The following is a 23,468-nucleotide window of genomic DNA, read 5'->3' as shown; positions in this document are numbered from 1 at the left end:
ATTTAACAAAACCCAAAGGCTCTTTTAAGAGCCACCCAAATCCTCACATTGAGAGCACTGACCTTAGAATGGCAGCAGAATAACTCATCGAGCTGGTTTAGCGAGTCAGCTTGGAAACCGCGGTTTTCTGTTAAGACGGGTAGCGTTAGAGCATCCTTTCCCATCATTGATTTGTTTTCTCATTACAAGGCGACATAGATGCGTTGTACAGTCTGAAACAACCATTCCCCAAAGTCAAACCTGTAACCGCACATAGTGAACACTGACATTGTAATGCGAGCGGGAATTATGTACCTGCTCGATTTTATTCATCTTCTCTCGGTTGCGTCCAATCCGAGACAAAAATTGGAGAAGGAATCATTGAGAAGTTTTTGATATTTACAACTTGAGATTGATTTTTTCAGTTTTCTCAAATATCCGTTCCTGGTCCCTGTGAAATTGGCGGGCTTTTTGAAACTGATGGGGTGTCAGTTGCAGGTCCACCAATCAGGGCCCTGATATCCTTGCCGCTCATCGCTCTTTTCAAACTTGTCCACGGGATCGGGCTGCATCCAATGAGGAGAAGTGGGCGGTCACTATAATGTCTTAAATAGGCAGCGAGAGAGCGGCGCCAGCATTCTCAGCGTGTGCGTTTCCCCCAGTTTCACATCATGGCCAGGACCAAGCAGACAGCGCGCAAATCGACCGGAGGCAAAGCTCCTCGCAAACAGCTGGCTACCAAAGCGGCCCGCAAGAGCGCTCCAGCCACGGGCGGAGTGAAGAAGCCCCATCGCTACAGACCCGGCACTGTGGCTCTGAGGGAGATCCGCCGCTACCAGAAATCCACCGAGCTGCTGATCCGCAAACTGCCCTTCCAGCGCCTGGTGCGAGAGATCGCTCAGGACTTCAAGACAGACCTGCGCTTCCAGAGCTCCGCCGTCATGGCCCTGCAGGAGGCCAGCGAGGCTTACCTGGTGGGGCTCTTTGAGGACACCAACCTGTGCGCCATCCACGCCAAGCGAGTCACCATCATGCCCAAAGACATCCAGCTGGCCCGCCGCATCCGCGGGGAACGCGCCTAAAGCCCGGATTCAGCACCAACAACAACAAAGGCTCTTTTAAGAGCCACCAAGTCTGTCAGGAAAAGAGCTTCCACATCCAGTGTTTCGATTCAGGAATTTATTTTATTGCCTTTATTTTTTTCTCCCTGCTATCTGTTTCCTCATTCCCCTGGATCCGTTCTCAGTTGTGGGCCAGCCTGTATTTAATTTCAGCCCAATTCACTAGACTTGCGGTGATTGCTAATACAAACATCAACAATATCTCATGTAATCATCGGGACTGCACCGACCCTTCGAAAGAGTAACTTAGATTAATGGGTAGAAAGACGGACCGACAGATATGGAGGGATAAATACGAAAGAGATAATGCTGGAAAATCTCAGCACGTTTGGCAGCATGTGTAGGGACAGAAGAGCTAACGTTTCGAGTCCAATGATAGATATGTAGATAGTGAGGTAGAAACTTGCATAGATAAATGGATGGTTCGATAGGAAGGCAGAAAGACCGTAAAGGCCAACTCACTCACAGAAAAGTTGCCATCACAGCAGGAGGAGGTTTGAGGGGAATTCTCACAATTTACTCTGCATCATAATGACGTTTCTCGTCTCCATATCTCAAAGAAAATTCATAGTTTATAAACGATGGTGTCAGTTTGGCCGCACAGTATGTAATATCAAAACATTTTTATTGGATCTACAATTTCAGTTACCCAGGATTTCTTACCCCAATAAACTGCTTCCATAAAAACTTTCCTGCAAATTGAGCCAGGGGTTGAGGTTAATCTGAGGCTCCGAGTATGAAGCGAGTCACACAGTAACCCACTTACAGATATAGTCATCGCAGTAACATCTACACAGTAAATAGAGCGGAATCAATTGCGGATAGATTACAAGTTACAGGCTTCCTTCTTTGAGGAATATTATTGAAACTAAGATCAATTCAGTTCACAGACTTTTATCCTCAATAAACACCGTCAATTCACATGTATCATAAATACTGAATATGTAAATAATCTGCACAGAATGCGCTGCGGATTGATGTCATAAAGCGTGAAACGTTTGCACATTAAGTAGCCGAGCAGAATCTGAGGGACAGACAATAGTTGGCCCTTTTTCAGATAAAATGAGTGGCTCTGAAAAGAGCCTTTGTGTTATTAGATTAAAGAATGGTCGCTTCACTTCTTGCCGGCGCCAGCGCTGGTTTTCTTGGGCAGCAGCACGGCCTGGATATTGGGCAGCACCCCGCCCTGAGCGATGGTCACCCCTCCCATCAACTTGTTGAGCTCTTCGTCGTTGCGGACGGCCAGCTGCAGGTGCCTGGGGATGATGCGGGTCTTCTTGTTGTCCCGGGCCGCGTTGCCGGCCAGCTCGAGGATTTCAGCGGTCAGATACTCGAGCACAGCAGCCAGATAGACCGGGGCTCCGGCCCCCACACGCTGGGCATAGTTGCCCTTTCTCAGGAGCCTGTGAACACGGCCCACCGGGAACTGCAGTCCAGCCCGGGAGGAGCGAGACTTGGCCTTGGCCCGAGCTTTACCGCCGGTCTTTCCTCTTCCAGACATTGTCACAATCTCACAAACTCTTTCACACAATGAACAATTTCTCCAGCATTTACTCTTTTATAAACTGACAGCTCCTCTGATTGGTCGCTGCTCAGTTCACCTCATTTGCCTATATTCTGCACCAATCAGCTCACTGGAAACAGAAGAGGGCGGGATTTACCCACAACAACCGGCAGAAGCTGAGAATTTGTCCATTTCAAAAAGCCGCCAATTTCATTGTGGCAAAGGAGCGAATTCAAATAAATGTCGTCCTTCGTCAGAGATTTCAAATCCCTTCTATTTATTTGGTTTAATTCAGCGCTTCCCGTTACCAATCACAGGCGCGGGTTTAACATTTAGTTTAAATGTGATTCATTCTCCTCTCACTTTCTAACTGTCCCGGGCGGGAATCAATCCCTGTTCACAGCATTCCCGGAAGGAAAACGCTCCGTTTAGTCTTCAGTCAGGACCGAGTGTCCTTCACTGAAAACAGGGAGTGGGATTGAGTCCTCAGAGCTCTCCTTATTCCGCTCTGGAATCATCCCACTCCGGACTGTTACCCTGCGGGAATTACTGGGAATAAAATGATGGATCAATGAACATTTCAGGAATTGGGAGAAGGCTCCGTTCCCGCTAAAAACAGCTGCTAATGAGGTGATTTGGGGGCTGTGAAAATAACAGAATAATAACAGCTTTCAGCACAAAGCCAAGGCTGCGGTGAATTCTGCCTGAACCAATCGGAGAGCTGGAGAGAAGGAGCTACAGGTTTTGATTGGCTGACATTTTCAAATTACAAAATCCCGCCAATTTCAGTGCAGGAAAATCCCAAATAACGGACCGGCTCAATGTTCAGGAAACTATTTGAATCTCACACTTTGTTATCTGTTTATTGATTTTTCCATCCCAGAATCCGGGCGCTATTTTAGTAACAGATTGAATTTGTCAATCTCTTCTCTGTAACCGGCGGTAATAAGACCCCGTTCAGCAATTTAAAACGGAGCAAATCTCAGCTCACTGCAAAAGCAGAAACAGAGATTACCAACCAACTCCTTCACACAGGCTTCACAGGGACAGAGAGAAAGGGCTGATTTCTGAGCCTCTCTCCTGAAAGCGGCCGGGAATGTTACACTGGGAAGTGTGGAGAGAATCCCCGACTCTATCCAGCCGGTGGAACAGGCAGCTTTGTGTCCGGAGAATAGGGAGGGCCGGGGAGAGGCAGATCTTAAAGCGCTGCAATGGACTCAGGTCCTGTGTGTGCTCAAATCTCGCTGGTTCCGTCCCCTGGGAAAACTGCGGAATAAACAGATCAGCCCGAAAATAACCTCTTCATTCCCGCCTTTACTCTGTTCCGGGAGGGGTAAATACAACACCCGAGAGAGAAAAAAACAATTTCCTTATGAATTTAACTCACCAGTTGTTAAACTCTGAATATAGTTATCATTAAATTTAAATAATTCCCTCCTGAAATTGTGTTTCTCCTCATTGTCCGTCACAAATACCCGACTGGGTTTAAAATCCGCTCTCAATTCAGTTTGATTCTCTTCTGTGTGAAACTGTCTGTGACGGGCGGGTATGAAGCCACATTCACAACATTCTGGAACGGGACAAATCTCTCTCCTCCACAAAGAGATTTCTCATCAAGTCAATGCGGGAAAAGATGGTGCAGCTTTTTCACAGAGATTGTGGGTGGCTCTTAAAAGAGCCGTTGTGTTTGGGGTGGTTTTCAGTCCATTGTGGAGTTTTACTTGGAGCTGGTGTACTTGGTCACCGCCTTTGTCCCTTCCGACACGGCGTGCTTGGCCAGTTCCCCGGGCAGCAGCAGGCGCACGGCGGTCTGGATCTCCCGGGAGCTGATGGTGTGGCGCTTGTTGTAATGGGCCAGGCGGGAAGCCTCACCCGCGATGCGCTCGAAAATATCGCTGACGAACGAGTTCATGATGCTCATGGCCTTGGAGGAGATGCCGGTGTCGGGGTGAACCTGCTTCATCACTTTGTAGATGTAGATGGAGTAACTCTCCTTCCTCGACCTTCGCCGCTTCTTGCCGCCCTTTACTGCCGGTTTCTTAATGACTTTCTTGGCTCCCTTCTTGGAAGCTGGTTTCGATGTTGGTTTCTTCTCGTCAGCCATCTTCAATTTCACCCAGAAATAAAGCAAACCCCTTCCGAGCGCTGATTAAATAGACAGAGCCTCACATCTATGCTAATGAGGAATGGGGAAAGGAATGATTGTGATTGGACATTGTGAGAATGAGGACAGCCAGTTATGTTCTGCTTAATTGACAGGATATAAAAACAGACCAATCAGAATTAGGATTTTCCACCAATCATAAACCTCAGATTACAATCATATTACTAACAGGAAGTACATTTCAGAAAGAATGTCTCCAGTCCCAGTTTGTCAGTGTGTAAAGATTCACCGGGAAAAGTCACCTGGCTGTCGGTAAGAGGGACCCTTCACCACAGAGAGACTGTGCGGGAGTGTGGGATTCCTTCAGGAACTGTGAGCCTCTTGGAATGTGCGAGTGTGGGATTTACTCATGGATAGTGTGAGAATGTGGGATTTACTCACTCTCTGATACAGTGTGTGAGTGTGGGATTTACTCACTCTCTGATACAGTGTGTGAGTGTGGGATTTACTCACTCTCTGATACAGTGTGTGAGTGTGGGATTTACTCACTCTCTGATACAGTGTGTGACTGTGGGATTTACTCACTCTCTGATACAGTGTGTGAGTGTGGGATTTACTCACTCTCTGATACAGTGTGTGAGTGAGAGATTTACTCACTCTCTGATAGTGTGTGTGTGGGATTTACTCACTCTCTGATAGTGTGTGTGTGGGATTTACTCACTCTCTGATAGTGTGTGTGGGATTTACTCACTCTCTGATACAGTGTGTGTGGGATTTACTCACTCTCGGATACAGTGTGTGAGTGTGGGATTTACTCACTCTCTGATACAGTCTGTGAGTGTGGGATTTACTCACTCTCTGATACAGTGTGTGTGTGGGATTTACTCACTCTCTGATACAGTGTGTGGTGTGGGATTTACTCACTCTGATACAGTGTGTGAGTGTGGGATTTACTCACTCTGATACAGCGTGTGAGTGTGGGATTTACTCACTCTCTGATACAGTGTGTGACTGTGGGATTTACTCTCTCTGATACAGTGAGAGTGTGGGATTTACTCACTCTCAGATACAGTGTGAGAGTGCGGGATTTTCTCACTCTCTGATACAGTGTGAGTGTGGGATTTACTCACTCACTGACATAGTGTGTGTGGGATTTACTCACTGATACAGTGTGTGTGGGGGATTTACTCACTCTCTGATACAGTGTGGGATATACTCACTCTCTGACACTCACTCTCTGATACAGTGTGACTGTGGGATTTACTCACTCTCTGATACAGTGTGTGAGTGTGGGATTTCTTCACTCTCTGATGTAGTGCGAGTGTGGAATACACATACTCTCCGATACAGTGTGTGAGTGTGGGATTTACTCACTCTCTGATACAGTGTGTGTGTGTGGGATTTACTCACTCTCTGATAGTGTGTGAGTGTGGGATTTACTCACTCTCTGATACAGTGTGTGAGTGTGGGATTAACTCACTCTCTGATACAGTGTGTGAGTGTGGGATTTATTCACTCTCTGATACAGTGTGTGAGTGTGGGATTTACTCACTCTCTGATACATTGTGTGACTGTGAGATTTTCTCTCTCTGATACAGTGTGTGAGTGTGGGATGAACTCACTCTCTGATACATTGTGTGACTGTGGGATTTACTCTCTCCGATACAGTGTGTGAGTGTGGGATTTACTCATTCTCTGATACAGTGTGTGAGTGTGGGATTTACTCACTCTCTGATAGTGTGAGAGTGTGGGATTTACTCACTCTCTGATACAGTGTGTGTGTGGGATTTACTCACTCTCTGATACAGTGTGTGAGTGTGGGATTTACTCACTCTCTGATAGTGTGAGAGTGTGGGATTTACTCACTCTCTGATACAGTGTGTGTGTGGGATTTACTCACTCTCTGATACAGTGTGTGAGTGTGGGATTTACTCACTCTCTGATACAGTGTGTGTGTGGGGGATTTACTCACTCTCTGATACATTGTGTGACTGTGGGATTTACTCTCTCTGATACAGTGTGAGAGTGTGGGATTTACTCACTCTCTGATACAGTGTGTGTGTGTGGGATTTACGCTCTCTGATACAGTGTGGGATTTACTCACTCACTGACATAGCGTGTGAGTGTGGGATTTACTCTCTCTCTGATACACTGTGTGACTGTGGGATTTACTCACTCTCTGATACAGTGTATGTGTGGGATTATCTCTCTCTGTGATACAGTGTGAGTGTGGGATTTACTCACTCTTTGATACAGTGTGTGAGTGTGGGATTTACTCACTCTCTGATAGTGTGTGTGTGTGGGATTTACTCACTCTCTGATACAGTGTGTGTGGGATTTACTCACTCTCTGATAGTGTGTGAGTGTGGGATTTACTCACTCACTGATACAGTGTGTGTGGGGGATTTACTCACTCTCTGATAGTGTGTGAGTGTGGGATTTACTCACTCTCTGATACAGTGTGTGTGGGATTTACTCACTATCTGATACAGTGTGTGAGTGTGGGATTTACTCACTCTGATACAGTGTGAGAGTGTGTGATTTACTCACTCTCTGATACAGTGTGTGAGTGTGCGATTCACTCACTCTCTGATACAGTGTGTGAGTGTGGGATTTACTCACTCCCTGATACAGTGTGTGAGTGTGGGGTTTACTCACTCTCTGATACAGTGTGTGAGTGTGGGATTTACTCACTCTTTGATAGTGTGTGAGTGTGGGATTTACTCACTCCCTGATACAGTGTGTGAGTGTGGCATTTACTCACTCTCTGATACAGTGTGTGTGTGTGGGATTTACTCACTCACTGATACATTGTGTGACTGTGGGATTTACTCTCTCTGATACAGTGTGAGAGTGTGGGATTTACTCACTCTCTGATACTGTGTGAGAGTGTGGGATTTACTCACTCTCTGATACTGTGTGAGAGTGTGGGATTTACTCACTCTCTGATACAGTGGGAGAGTGTGGGATTTACTCACTCTCTGATACTGTGTGAGAGTGTGGGATTTACTCACTCTCTGATAGTGTGTGTGTGGGATTTACTCACTCTCTGATAGTGTGTGTGTGGGATTTACTCACTCTATGATACAGTGTGTGTGGGATTTACTCACTCTCGGATACAGTGTCTGAGTGTGGGATTTACTCACTCTCTGATACAGTCTGTGAGTGTGGGATTTACTCACTCTCTGATACAGTGTGTGTGTGGGATTTACTCACTCTCTGATACAGTGTGTGAGTGTGGGATTTACTCACTCTGATAAAGTGTGTGAGTGTGGGATTTACTCACTCTGATACAGCGTGTGAGTGTGGGATTTACTCACTCTCTGATACAGTGTGTGACTGTGGGATTTACTCTCTCTGATACAGTGAGAGTGTGGGATTTACTCACTCTCAGATACAGTGTGAGAGTGCGGGATTTTCTCACTCTCTGATACAGTGTGTGAGTGTGGGATTTACTCACTCTCTGATACAGTGTGAGTGTGGGATTTACTCACTTTCTGATAGTGTGTGAGTGTGGGATTTACTCACTCACTGACATAGTGTGTGTGGGATTTACTCACTCTCTGATACAGTGTGGGATATACTCACTCTCTGACACTCACTCTCTGATACAGTGTGACTGTGGGATTTACTCACTCTCTGATACAGTGTGTGAGTGTGGGATTTCTTCACTCTCTGATGTAGTGCGAGTGTGGAATACACATACTCTCCGATACAGTGTGTGAGTGTGGGATTTACTCACTCTCTGATACAGTGTGTGTGTGTGGGATTTACTCACTCTCTGATAGTGTGTGAGTGTGGGATTTACTCACTCTCTGATACAGTGTGTGTGTGGGATTTACTCACTCTCTGATACAGTGTGTGAGTGTGGGATTAACTCACTCTCTGATACAGTGTGTGAGTGTGGGATTTATTCACTCTCTGATACAGTGTGTGAGTGTGGGATTTACTCACTCTCTGATACATTGTGTGACTGTGAGATTTTCTCTCTCTGATACAGTGTGTGAGTGTGGGATTAACACACTCTCTGATACATTGTGTGACTGTGGGATTTACTCTCTCCGATACAGTGTGTGAGTGTGGGATTTACTCATTCTCTGATACAGTGTGTGAGTGTGGGATTTACTCACTCTCTGATAGTGTGAGAGTGTGGGATTTACTCACTCTCTGATACAGTGTGTGTGGGGGATTTACTCACTCTCTGATACAGTGTGTGAGTGTGGGATTTATTCACTCTCTGATAGTGTGAGAGTGTGGGATTTACTCACTCTCTGATACAGTGTGTGTGTGGGATTTACTCATTCTCTGATACAGTGTGTGAGTGTGGGATTTACTCACTCTGATACAGTGTGTGTGTGGGGGATTTACTCACTCTCTGATACAGTGTGAGAGTGTGTGATTTACTCACTCTCTGATACAGTGTGTGTGTGTGGGATTTACTCACTCTCTGATACATTGTGTGACTGTGGGATTTACTCTCTCTGATACAGTGTGAGAGTGTGGGATTTACTCATTCTCTGATACAGTGTGTGTGTGTGGGATTTACGCTCTCTGATACAGTGTGGGATTTACTCACTCACTGACATAGCGTGTGAGTGTGGGATTTACTCTCTCTCTGATACACTGTGTGACTGTGGGATTTACTCACTCTCTGATACAGTGTATGTGTGGGATTATCTCTCTCTGTGATACAGTGTGAGTGTGGGATTTACTCACTCTTTGTTACAGTGTGTGAGTGTGGGATTTACTCACTCTCTGATAGTGTGTGTGTGGGTTATTTACTCACTCTCTGATAGTGTGTGAGTGTGGGATTTACTCACTCACTGATACAGTGTGTGTGGGGTATTTACTCACTCTCTGATACAGTGTGTGAGTGTGGGATTTACTCACTCTCTGATACAGTGTGTGAGTGTGGGATTTACTCACTCTGATACAGTGTGTGAGTGTGGGATTTACTCACTCTGATACAGTGTGTGAGTGTGGGATTTACACACTCTGATACAGTGTGTGAGTGTGGGATTTACTCACTCTCTGATACAGTGTGTGAGTGTGGGATTTACTCACTCTCTGATAGTGTGAGAGTGTGGGATTTACTCACTCTCTGATACAGTGTGTGTGGGATTTACTCACTGTCTGATACAGTGTGTGAGTGTGGGATTTACTCACTCTCTGATACAGTGTGTGTGGGGGATTTACTCACTCTCTGATACTGTGTGTGAGTGTGGGATTTACTCACTCTCTGATACAGTGTGTGAGTGTGGGGTTTACTCACTCTCTGATACAGTGTGTGAGTGTGGGATTTACTCACTCTTTGATACAGTGTGTGAGTGTGGGATTTACTCACTCCCTGATACAGTGTGTGAGTGTGGCATTTACTCACTCTCTGATACAGTGTGTGTGTGTGGGATTTACTCACTCACTGATACATTGTGTGACTGTGGGATTTACTCTCTCTGATACAGTGTGTGAGTGTGGGATTTACTCACTCTCTGATACTGTGTGAGAGTGTGGGATTTACTCACTCTCTGATACAGTGGGAGAGTGTGGGATTTACTCACTCTCTGATACTGTGTGAGAGTGTGGGATTTACTCACTCTCTGATACAGTGTGTGTGTGTGGGATTTACTCTCTCTGATACAGTGTGGGATTTACTCACTCACTGACAGTGTGTGAGTGTGGGATTTACTCTCTCTCTGATACATTGTGTGACTGTGGGATTTACTCACTCTCTGATACATTGTATGTGTGGGATTTACTCACTCTCTGATACAGTGTGTGAGTGTGGGAATTACTCACTCTTTGACACAGTGTGAGTGTGTGGGATTTACTCACTCTCTGATAGTGTGTCTGGGGGATTTACTCACTCTCTGATACAGTGTGTGAGTGTGGGATTTACTCACTCTCTGATACAGTGTGAGTGTGTGATTTACTCACTGTCTGATACAGTGTGTGTGTGGGATTTACTCACTCTCTGATAGTGTGTGAGTGTGGGATTTACTCACTCTCTGATACAGTGTGTGTGTGGGATTTACTCACTGTCTGATACAGTGTGTGAGTGTGGGATTTACTCACTCTCTGATAGTGTGAGAGTGTGGGATTTACTCACTCTCTGATACAGTGTGTGTGTGGGATTTACTCACTCTCTGATACAGTGTGTGAGTGTGGGATTTACTCACTCTCTGATACAGTGTGTGTGTGGGGGATTTACTCACTCTCTGATACATTGTGTGACTGTGGGATTTACTCTCTCTGATACAGTGTGAGAGTGTGGGATTTACTCACTCTCTGATACAGTGTGTGTGTGTGGGATTTACGCTCTCTGATACAGTGTGGGATTTACTCACTCACTGACATAGCGTGTGAGTGTGGGATTTACTCTCTCTCTGATACACTGTGTGACTGTGGGATTTACTCACTCTCTGATACAGTGTATGTGTGGGATTATCTCTCTCTGTGATACAGTGTGAGTGTGGGATTTACTCACTCTTTGATACAGTGTGTGAGTGTGGGATTTACTCACTCTCTGATAGTGTGTGTGTGTGGGATTTACTCATTCTCTGATACAGTGTGTGTGGGATTTACTCACTCTCTGATAGTGTGTGAGTGTGGGATTTACTCACTCACTGATACAGTGTGTGTGGGGGATTTACTCACTCTCTGATACAGTGTGTGAGTGTGGGATTTACTCACTCTCTGATACAGTGAGTGTGTGGGATTTACTCACTCTCTGATACAGTGTGTGAGTGTGGGATTTACTCACTCTGTACAGTGTGTGAGTGTGGGATTTACTCACTCTGATACAGTGTGTGAGTGTGGGACTTACACACTCTGATACAGTGTGTGAGTGTGGGATTTACTCACTCTCTGATACAGTGTGTGAGTGTGTGATTTACTCACTCTCTGATAGTGTGTGAGTGTGGGATTTACTCACTCTCTGATACAGTGTGTGTGGGATTTACTCACTATCTGATACAGTGTGTGAGTGTGGGATTTACTCACTCTGATACAGTGTGAGAGTGTGTGATTTACTCACTCTCTGATACAGTGTGTGAGTGTGCGATTCACTCACTCTCTGATACAGTGTGTGAGTGTGCGGTTTACTCACTCTCTGATACAGTGTGTGAGTGTGGGATTTACTCACTCCCTGATACAGTGTGTGAGTGTGGGGTTTACTCACTCTCTGATACAGTGTGTGAGTGTGGGATTTACTCACTCTCTGATACAGTGTGTGAGTGTGGGATTTACTCACTCTCTGATACAGTATGTGAGTGATAGATTTACTCACTCTCTGATAGTGTGTGTGTGGGATTTACTCACTCTCTGATAGTGTGTGTGTGGGATTTACTCACTCTATGATACAGTGTGTGTGGGATTTACTCACTCTCGGATACAGTGTCTGAGTGTGGGATTTACTCACTCTCTGATACAGTCTGTGAGTGTGGGATTTACTCACTCTCTGATACAGTGTGTGTGTGGGATTTACTCACTCTCTGATACAGTGTGTGAGTGTGGGATTTACTCACTCTGATAAAGTGTGTGAGTGTGGGATTTACTCACTCTGATACAGCGTGTGAGTGTGGGATTTACTCACTCTCTGATACAGTGTGTGACTGTGGGATTTACTCTCTCTGATACAGTGAGAGTGTGGGATTTACTCACTCTCAGATACAGTGTGAGAGTGCGGGATTTTCTCACTCTCTGATACAGTGTGTGAGTGTGGGATTTACTCACTCTCTGATACAGTGTGAGTGTGGGATTTACTCACTTTCTGATAGTGTGTGAGTGTGGGATTTACTCACTCACTGACATAGTGTGTGTGGGATTTACTCACTCTCTGATACAGTGTGGGATATACTCACTCTCTGACACTCACTCTCTGATACAGTGTGACTGTGGGATTTACTCACTCTCTGATACAGTGTGTGAGTGTGGGATTTCTTCACTCTCTGATGTAGTGCGAGTGTGGAATACACATACTCTCCGATACAGTGTGTGAGTGTGGGATTTACTCACTCTCTGATACAGTGTGTGTGTGTGGGATTTACTCACTCTCTGATAGTGTGTGAGTGTGGGATTTACTCACTCTCTGATACAGTGTGTGTGTGGGATTTACTCACTCTCTGATACAGTGTGTGAGTGTGGGATTAACTCACTCTCTGATACAGTGTGTGAGTGTGGGATTTATTCACTCTCTGATACAGTGTGTGAGTGTGGGATTTACTCACTCTCTGATACATTGTGTGACTGTGAGATTTTCTCTCTCTGATACAGTGTGTGAGTGTGGGATTAACACACTCTCTGATACATTGTGTGACTGTGGGATTTACTCTCTCCGATACAGTGTGTGAGTGTGGGATTTACTCATTCTCTGATACAGTGTGTGAGTGTGGGATTTACTCACTCTCTGATAGTGTGAGAGTGTGGGATTTACTCACTCTCTGATACAGTGTGTGTGGGGGATTTACTCACTCTCTGATACAGTGTGTGAGTGTGGGATTTATTCACTCTCTGATAGTGTGAGAGTGTGGGATTTACTCACTCTCTGATACAGTGTGTGTGTGGGATTTACTCATTCTCTGATACAGTGTGTGAGTGTGGGATTTACTCACTCTGATACAGTGTGTGTGTGGGGGATTTACTCACTCTCTGATACAGTGTGAGAGTGTGTGATTTACTCACTCTCTGATACAGTGTGTGTGTGTGGGATTTACTCACTCTCTGATACATTGTGTGACTGTGGGATTTACTCTCTCTGATACAGTGTGAGAGTGTGGGATTTACTCATTCTCTGATACAGTGTGTGTGTGTGGGATTTACGCTCTCTGATACAGTGTGGGATTTACTCACTCACTGACATAGCGTGTGAGTGTGGGATTTACTCTCTCTCTGATACACTGTGTGACTGTGGGATTTACTCACTCTCTGATACAGTGTATGTGTGGGATTATCTCTCTCTGTGATACAGTGTGAGTGTGGGATTTACTCACTCTTTGTTACAGTGTGTGAGTGTGGGATTTACTCACTCTCTGATAGTGTGTGTGTGGGTTATTTACTCACTCTCTGATAGTGTGTGAGTGTGGGATTTACTCACTCACTGATACAGTGTGTGTGGGGTATTTACTCACTCTCTGATACAGTGTGTGAGTGTGGGATTTACTCACTCTCTGATACAGTGTGTGAGTGTGGGATTTACTCACTCTGATACAGTGTGTGAGTGTGGGATTTACTCACTCTGATACAGTGTGTGAGTGTGGGATTTACACACTCTGATACAGTGTGTGAGTGTGGGATTTACTCACTCTCTGATACAGTGTGTGAGTGTGGGATTTACTCACTCTCTGATAGTGTGAGAGTGTGGGATTTACTCACTCTCTGATACAGTGTGTGTGGGATTTACTCACTGTCTGATACAGTGTGTGAGTGTGGGATTTACTCACTCTCTGATACAGTGTGTGTGGGGGATTTACTCACTCTCTGATACTGTGTGTGAGTGTGGGATTTACTCACTCTCTGATACAGTGTGTGAGTGTGGGGTTTACTCACTCTCTGATACAGTGTGTGAGTGTGGGATTTACTCACTCTTTGATACAGTGTGTGAGTGTGGGATTTACTCACTCCCTGATACAGTGTGTGAGTGTGGCATTTACTCACTCTCTGATACAGTGTGTGTGTGTGGGATTTACTCACTCACTGATACATTGTGTGACTGTGGGATTTACTCTCTCTGATACAGTGTGTGAGTGTGGGATTTACTCACTCTCTGATACTGTGTGAGAGTGTGGGATTTACTCACTCTCTGATACAGTGGGAGAGTGTGGGATTTACTCACTCTCTGATACTGTGTGAGAGTGTGGGATTTACTCACTCTCTGATACAGTGTGTGTGTGTGGGATTTACTCTCTCTGATACAGTGTGGGATTTACTCACTCACTGACAGTGTGTGAGTGTGGGATTTACTCTCTCTCTGATACATTGTGTGACTGTGGGATTTACTCACTCTCTGATACATTGTATGTGTGGGATTTACTCACTCTCTGATACAGTGTGTGAGTGTGGGAATTACTCACTCTTTGACACAGTGTGAGTGTGTGGGATTTACTCACTCTCTGATAGTGTGTCTGGGGGATTTACTCACTCTCTGATACAGTGTGTGAGTGTGGGATTTACTCACTCTCTGATACAGTGTGAGTGTGTGATTTACTCACTGTCTGATACAGTGTGTGTGTGGGATTTACTCACTCTCTGATAGTGTGTGAGTGTGGGATTTACTCACTCTCTGATACAGTGTGTGTGTGGGATTTACTCACTGTCTGATACAGTGTGTGAGTGTGGGATTTACTCACTCTCTGATAGTGTGAGAGTGTGGGATTTACTCACTCTCTGATACAGTGTGTGTGTGGGATTTACTCACTCTCTGATACAGTGTGTGAGTGTGGGATTTACTCACTCTCTGATACAGTGTGTGTGTGGGGGATTTACTCACTCTCTGATACATTGTGTGACTGTGGGATTTACTCTCTCTGATACAGTGTGAGAGTGTGGGATTTACTCACTCTCTGATACAGTGTGTGTGTGTGGGATTTACGCTCTCTGATACAGTGTGGGATTTACTCACTCACTGACATAGCGTGTGAGTGTGGGATTTACTCTCTCTCTGATACACTGTGTGACTGTGGGATTTACTCACTCTCTGATACAGTGTATGTGTGGGATTATCTCTCTCTGTGATACAGTGTGAGTGTGGGATTTACTCACTCTTTGATACAGTGTGTGAGTGTGGGATTTACTCACTCTCTGATAGTGTGTGTGTGTGGGATTTACTCATTCTCTGATACAGTGTGTGTGGGATTTACTCACTCTCTGATAGTGTGTGAGTGTGGGATTTACTCACTCACTGATACAGTGTGTGTGGGGGATTTACTCACTCTCTGATACAGTGTGTGAGTGTGGGATTTACTCACTCTCTGATACAGTGAGTGTGTGGGATTTACTCACTCTCTGATACAGTGTGTGAGTGTGGGATTTACTCACTCTGTACAGTGTGTGAGTGTGGGATTTACTCACTCTGATACAGTGTGTGAGTGTGGGACTTACACACTCTGATACAGTGTGTGAGTGTGGGATTTACTCACTCTCTGATACAGTGTGTGAGTGTGTGATTTACTCACTCTCTGATAGTGTGTGAGTGTGGGATTTACTCACTCTCTGATACAGTGTGTGTGGGATTTACTCACTATCTGATACAGTGTGTGAGTGTGGGATTTACTCACTCTGATACAGTGTGAGAGTGTGTGATTTACTCACTCTCTGATACAGTGTGTGAGTGTGCGATTCACTCACTCTCTGATACAGTGTGTGAGTGTGCGGTTTACTCACTCTCTGATACAGTGTGTGAGTGTGGGATTTACTCACTCCCTGATACAGTGTGTGAGTGTGGGGTTTACTCACTCTCTGATACAGTGTGTGAGTGTGGGATTTACTCACTCTTTGATAGTGTGTGAGTGTGGGATTTACTCACTCCCTGATACAGTGTGTGAGTGTGACATTTACTCACTCTCTGATACAGTGTGTGTGTGTGGGATTTACTCACTCACTGATACATTGTGTGACTGTGGGATTTACTCTCTCTGATACAGTGTGAGAGTGTGGGATTTACTCACTCTCTGATACTGTGTGAGAGTGTGGGATTTACTCACTCTCTGATACTGTGTGAGAGTGTGGGATTTACTCACTCTCTGATACAGTGGGAGAGTGTGGGATTTACTCACTCTCTGATACTGTGTGAGAGTGTGGGATTTACTCACTCTCTGATACAGTGTGTGTGTGTAAAGATTCACCGGGAAAAGTCACCTGGCTGTCGGTAAGAGGGACCCTTCACCACAGAGAGACTGTGCGGGAGTGTGGGATTCCTTCAGGAACTGTGAGCCTCTTGGAATGTGCGAGTGTGGGATTTACTCATGGATAGTGTGAGAATGTGGGATTTACTCACTCTCTGATACAGTGTGTGAATGTGGGATTTACTCACTCTCTGATACAGTGTGTGAGTGTGGGATTTACTCACTCTCTGATACAGTGTGTGAGTGTGGGATTTACTCACTCTCTGATACAGTGTGTGAGTGTGGGATTTACTCACTCTCTGATACAGTGTGTGAGTGTGGGATTTACTCACTCTCTGATACAGTGTGTGAGTGAGAGATTTACTCACTCTCTGATAGTGTGTGTGTGGGATTTACTCACTCTCTGATAGTGTGTGTGTGGGATTTACTCACTCTATGATACAGTGTGTGTGGGATTTACTCACTCTCGGATACAGTGTCTGAGTGTGGGATTTACTCACTCTCTGATACAGTGTGTGTGTGGGATTTACTCACTCTCTGATACAGTGTGTGAGTGTGGGATTTACTCACTCTGATAAAGTGTGTGAGTGTGGGATTTACTCACTCTGATACAGCGTGTGAGTGTGGGATTTACTCACTCTCTGATACAGTGTGTGACTGTGGGATTTACTCTCTCTGATACAGTGAGAGTGTGGGATTTACTCACTCTCAGATACAGTGTGAGAGTGCGGGATTTTCTCACTCTCTGATACAGTGTGTGAGTGTGGGATTTACTCACTCTCTGATACAGTGTGAGTGTGGGATTTACTCACTTTCTGATAGTGTGTGAGTGTGGGATTTACTCACTCACTGACATAGTGTGTGTGGGATTTACTCACTCTCTGATACAGTGTGGGATATACTCACTCTCTGACACTCACTCTCTGATACAGTGTGACTGTGGGATTTACTCACTCTCTGATACAGTGTGTGAGTGTGGGATTTCTTCACTCTCTGATGTAGTGCGAGTGTGGAATACACATACTCTCCGATACAGTGTGTGAGTGTGGGATTTACTCACTCTCTGATACAGTGTGTGTGTGTGGGATTTACTCACTCTCTGATAGTGTGTGAGTGTGGGATTTACTCACTCTCTGATACAGTGTGTGTGTGGGATTTACTCACTCTCTGATACAGTGTGTGAGTGTGGGATTAACTCACTCTCTGATACAGTGTGTGAGTGTGGGATTTATTCACTCTCTGATACAGTGTGTGAGTGTGGGATTTACTCACTCTCTGATACATTGTGTGACTGTGAGATTTTCTCTCTCTGATACAGTGTGTGAGTGTGGGATTAACACACTCTCTGATACATTGTGTGACTGTGGGATTTACTCTCTCCGATACAGTGTGTGAGTGTGGGATTTACTCATTCTCTGATACAGTGTGTGAGTGTGGGATTTACTCACTCTCTGATAGTGTGAGAGTGTGGGATTTACTCACTCTCTGATACAGTGTGTGTGGGGGATTTACTCACTCTCTGATACAGTGTGTGAGTGTGGGATTTATTCACTCTCTGATAGTGTGAGAGTGTGGGATTTACTCACTCTCTGATACAGTGTGTGTGTGGGATTTACTCATTCTCTGATACAGTGTGTGAGTGTGGGATTTACTCACTCTGATACAGTGTGTGTGTGGGGGAGTTACTCACTCTCTGATACAGTGTGAGAGTGTGTGATTTACTCACTCTCTGATACAGTGTGTGTGTGTGGGATTTACTCACTCTCTGATACATTGTGTGACTGTGGGATTTACTCTCTCTGATACAGTGTGAGAGTGTGGGATTTACTCATTCTCTGATACAGTGTGTGTGTGTGGGATTTACGCTCTCTGATACAGTGTGGGATTTACTCACTCACTGACATAGCGTGTGAGTGTGGGATTTACTCTCTCTCTGATACACTGTGTGACTGTGGGATTTACTCACTCTCTGATACAGTGTATGTGTGGGATTATCTCTCTCTGTGATACAGTGTGAGTGTGGGATTTACTCACTCTTTGTTACAGTGTGTGAGTGTGGGATTTACTCACTCTCTGATAGTGTGTGTGTGTGGGATTTACTCACTCTCTGATAGTGTGTGAGTGTGGGATTTACTCACTCACTGATAAAGTGTGTGTGGGGTATTTACTCACTCTCTGATACAGTGTGTGAGTGTGGGATTTACTCACTCTCTGATACAGTGTGAGTGTGTGGGATTTACTCACTCTCTGATACAGTGTGTGAGTGTGGGATTTACTCACTCTGATACAGTGTGTGAGTGTGGGATTTACTCACTCTGATACAGTGTGTGAGTGTGGGATTTACACACTCTGATACAGTGTGTGAGTGTGGGATTTACTCACTCTCTGATACAGTGTGTGAGTGTGGGATTTACTCACTCTTTGATACAGTGTGTGAGTGTGGGATTTACTCACTCCCTGATACAGTGTGTGAGTGTGGCATTTACTCACTCTCTGATACAGTGTGTGTGTGTGGGATTTACTCACTCACTGATACATTGTGTGACTGTGGGATTTACTCTCTCTGATACAGTGTGTGAGTGTGGGATTTACTCACTCTCTGATACTGTGTGAGAGTGTGGGATTTACTCACTCTCTGATACAGTGTATGTGTGGGATTTACTCACTCTCTGATACAGTGTGGGATTTACTCACTCACTGACAGTGTGTGAGTGTGGGATTTACTCTCTCTCTGATACATTGTGTGACTGTGGGATTTACTCACTCTCTGATACAGTGTATGTGTGGGATTTACTCACTCTCTGATACAGTGTGTGAGTGTGGGAATTACTCACTCTTTGATACAGTGTGAGTGTGTGGGATTTACTCACTCTCTGATAGTGTGTCTGGGGGATTTACTCACTCTCTGATACAGTGTGTGAGTGTGGGATTTACTCACTCTCTGATACAGTGTGAGTGTGTGATTTACTCACTGTCTGATACAGTGTGTGTGTGGGATTTACTCACTCTCTGATAGTGTGTGAGTGTGGGATTTACTCACTCTCTGATACAGTGTGTGTGTGGGATTTACTCACTGTCTGATACAGTGTGTGAGTGTGGGATTTACTCACTCTCTGATACAGTGTGAGAGTGTGGGATTTACTCACTCTGATACAGTGTGTGGGGGGGGGGATTTACTCACTCTCTGATACAGTGTGAGAGTGTGTGATTTACTCACTCTCTGATACAGTGTGTGTGTGTGGGATTTACTCACTCTCTGATACGTTGTGTGACTTTGGGATTTACTCTCTCTGATACAGTGTGAGAGTGTGGGATTTACTCATTCTCTGATACAGTGTATGTGTGGGATTTTCTCTCTCTGTGATACAGTGTGAGTGTGGGATTTACTCACTCTTTGATACAGTGTGAGTGTGTGGGATTTACTCACTCTCTGATACAGTGTGTGACTGTGGGATTTATTCACTCTGATACAGTGTTTGAGTGTGGGATTTACTCACTCTCTGATACAGTGTGTGTGTGGGATTTACTCACTGTCTGATACAGTGTGTGAGTGTGGGATTTACTCACTCTCTGATACAGTGTGAGAGTGTGGGATTTACTCACTCTGATACAGTGTGTGGGGGGGGGGATTTACTCACTCTCTGATACAGTGTGAGAGTGTGTGATTTACTCACTCTCTGATACAGTGTGTGTGTGTGGGATTTACTCACTCTCTGATACGTTGTGTGACTTTGGGATTTACTCTCTCTGATACAGTGTGAGAGTGTGGGATTTACTCATTCTCTGATACAGTGTATGTGTGGGATTTACTCACTCTCTGATACAGTGTGAGTGTGTGATTTACTCACTGTCTGATACAGTGTGTGTGTGGGATTTACTCACTCTCTGATACAGTGTGTGAGTGAGGGATTTACTCACTCTCTGATACAGTGTGTGAGTGTGGGATTTACTCACTCCCTTATACAGTGTGAGAGTGTGGGATTTACTCACTCTCTGATACAGTGTGTGAGTGTGGGATTTACTCACTCTCTGATACAGTGTGTGGGGGATTTACTCACTCTCTGATACAGTGTGTGAGTGAGGGATTTACTCACTCTCTGATACAGTGTGTGAGTGTGGGATTTACTCACTCCCTTATACAGTGTGAGAGTGTGGGATTTACTCACTCTCTGATACAGTGTGTGAGTGTGGGATTTACTCACTCTCTGATACAGTGTGTGAGTGAGGGATTTACTCACTCTCTGATACAGTGTGTGAGTGTGGGATTTACTCACTCCCTTATACAGTGTGAGAGTGTGGGATTTACTCACTCTCTGATACAGTGTGTGTGTGTGGGATTTACTCTCTCTGATACAGTGTGGGATTTACTCACTCTCTGATACAGTGTGTGTGTGGGATTTACTCACTCTCTGATACAGTGTGTGTGTGTGGGAGTTACTCACTGTCTGATACAGTGTGTGAGAGTGTGATTTACTCACTCACTGATACTGTGCGAGTGTGGGATTTACTCACTCTCTGATAGTGTGTGTGTGAGATTTACTCACTCTCTGATACAGTGTGAGAGTGTGGGATTTCTTCACTCTCTGATGTAGTGAGAGTGTGGGATTTACTCACTCTCCGATACAGTGCCCGAGTGTGAGATTTACTCACTCTCTGAAACAGTGTGAGAGTGTGGGATTTACTCACTCCCTGATACAGTGTGTGTGTTGGATTTACTCACTCCCTGATACAGTGTGTGTGTGGGGGATTTACTCACTCCCTGATACAGTGTGAGAGTGTGGGATTTACTCACTCTCTGATACAGTGTGTGAGTGTGGGATTTCCTCACTCTCTGATACAGTGTGTGGGGGATTTACTCACTCTCTGATACAGTGTGTGAGTGAGGGATTTACTCACTCTCTGATACAGTGTGTGAGTGTGGGATTTACTCACTCCCTTATACAGTGTGAGAGTGTGGGATTTACTCACTCTCTGATACAGTGTGTGAGTGTGGGATTTACTCACTCTCTGATACAGTGTGTGGGGGATTTACTCACTCTCTGATACAGTGTGTGAGTGAGGGATTTACTCACTCTCTGATACAGTGTGTGAGTGTGGGATTTACTCACTCCCTTATACAGTGTGAGAGTGTGGGATTTACTCACTCTCTGATACAGTGTGTGTGTGTGGGATTTACTCTCTCTGATACAGTGTGGGATTTACTCACTCTCTGATACAGTGTGTGTGTGGGATTTACTCACTCTCTGAAACAGTGTGTGAGTGTGGGATTTACTCACTCTGATACAGTGTGTGAGTGTGGGGTTTACTCACTCTCTGATACAGTGTGTGTGTGTGGGAGTTACTCACTGTCTGATACAGTGTGTGAGAGTGTGATTTACTCACTCACTGATACTGTGCGAGTGTGGGATTTACTCACTCTCTGATAGTGTGTGTGTGAGATTTACTCACTCTCTGATACAGTGTGAGAGTGTGGGATTTCTTCACTCTCTGATGTAGTGAGAGTGTGGGATTTACTCACTCTCCGATACAGTGCCCGAGTGTGAGATTTACTCACTCTCTGAAACAGTGTGAGAGTGTGGGATTTACTCACTCCCTGATACAGTGTGTGTGTTGGATTTACTCACTCCCTGATACAGTGTGTGTGTGGGGGATTTACTCACTCCCTGATACAGTGTGAGAGTGTGGGATTTACTCACTCTCTGATACAGTGTGTGAGTGTGGGATTTCCTCACTCTCTGATACAGTGTGTGGGGGATTTACTCACTCTCTGATACAGTGTGTGAGTGAGGGATTTACTCACTCTCTGATACAGTGTGTGAGTGTGGGATTTACTCACTCCCTTATACAGTGTGAGAGTGTGGGATTTACTCACTCTCTGATACAGTGTGTGAGTGTGGGATTTACTCACTCTCTGATACAGTGTGTGGGGGATTTACTCACTCTCTGATACAGTGTGTGAGTGAGGGATTTACTCACTCTCTGATACAGTGTGTGAGTGTGGGATTTACTCACTCCCTTATACAGTGTGAGAGTGTGGGATTTACTCACTCTCTGATACAGTGTGTGAGTGTGGGATTTACTCACTCTCTGATACAGTGTGTGAGTGTGGGATTTACTCACTGTCTGATACATTGTGAGTGTGGGATTTCTTCACTCTCTGATGTAGTTTGAGTGTGGAATACACTTACTCTCCGATACAGTGTGTGAGTGTGGGATTTACTCACTCTCTGATACAGTGTGTGTGTGGGATTTACTCACTCTGATACAGTGTGTGAGTGTGGGATTTACTCACTCTCTGATACAGTGTGTGAGTGTGGGATTTACTCACTCTCTGATACAGTGTGTGAGTGTGGGATTTACTCACTCTGTTACAGTGTTTGAGTGTGGGGATTACTCACTCTCTGATACAGTGTGAGAGTGTGGGATTTACTCACTCCCTGATACAGTGTGTGTGTTGGATTTACTCACTCCCTGATACAGTGTGTGTGTGGGGGATTTACTCACTCCCTGATACAGTGTGAGAGTGTGGGATTTACTCACTCTCTGATACAGTGTGTGAGTGTGGGATTAATCACTCTCTGATACAGTGTGTGAGTGTGGGATTTCCTCACTCTCTGATACAGTGTGTGGGGGATTTACTCACTCTCTGATACAGTGTGTGAGTGAGGGATTTACTCACTCTCTGATACAGTGTGTGAGTGTGGGATTTACTCACTCCCTTATACAGTGTGAGAGTGTGGGATTTACTCACTCTCTGATACAGTGTGTGAGTGTGGGATTTACTCACTCTCTGATACAGTGTGTGGGGGATTTACTCACTCTCTGATACAGTGTGTGAGTGAGGGATTTACTCACTCTCTGATACAGTGTGTGAGTGTGGGATTTACTCACTCCCTTATACAGTGTGAGAGTGTGGGATTTAC

The 23,468-nt window shown here is 45.0% G+C and overlaps 1 protein-coding gene across 1 annotated transcript in view; it reads right to left on the bottom strand.

Annotated features, from left to right (window-relative positions):
• Positions 1–3,749: 3,749 nt before the first annotated feature.
• LOC140400146 (histone H2B-like) overlaps positions 3,750–23,468 on the bottom strand; it is a 63,884-nt gene continuing 44,165 nt past the window's right edge. Inside the window, exon 2 of the mRNA XM_072489617.1 lies at positions 3,750–4,780. Within this exon, the coding sequence (XP_072345718.1) occupies positions 4,322–4,708 (387 nt within the window). The 5' untranslated portion in view covers positions 4,709–4,780 and the 3' untranslated portion in view covers positions 3,750–4,321. The remainder of the gene's footprint in view (positions 4,781–23,468) is intronic.

Source organism: Scyliorhinus torazame, chromosome 24, assembly GCF_047496885.1.
Source record: "Scyliorhinus torazame isolate Kashiwa2021f chromosome 24, sScyTor2.1, whole genome shotgun sequence".
Lineage (NCBI taxonomy): Eukaryota > Metazoa > Chordata > Chondrichthyes > Carcharhiniformes > Scyliorhinidae > Scyliorhinus > Scyliorhinus torazame.
The sequence above is the reverse complement of the archived record's forward strand: the minus strand, read 5'-3'. Positions and strand labels throughout refer to the sequence as shown.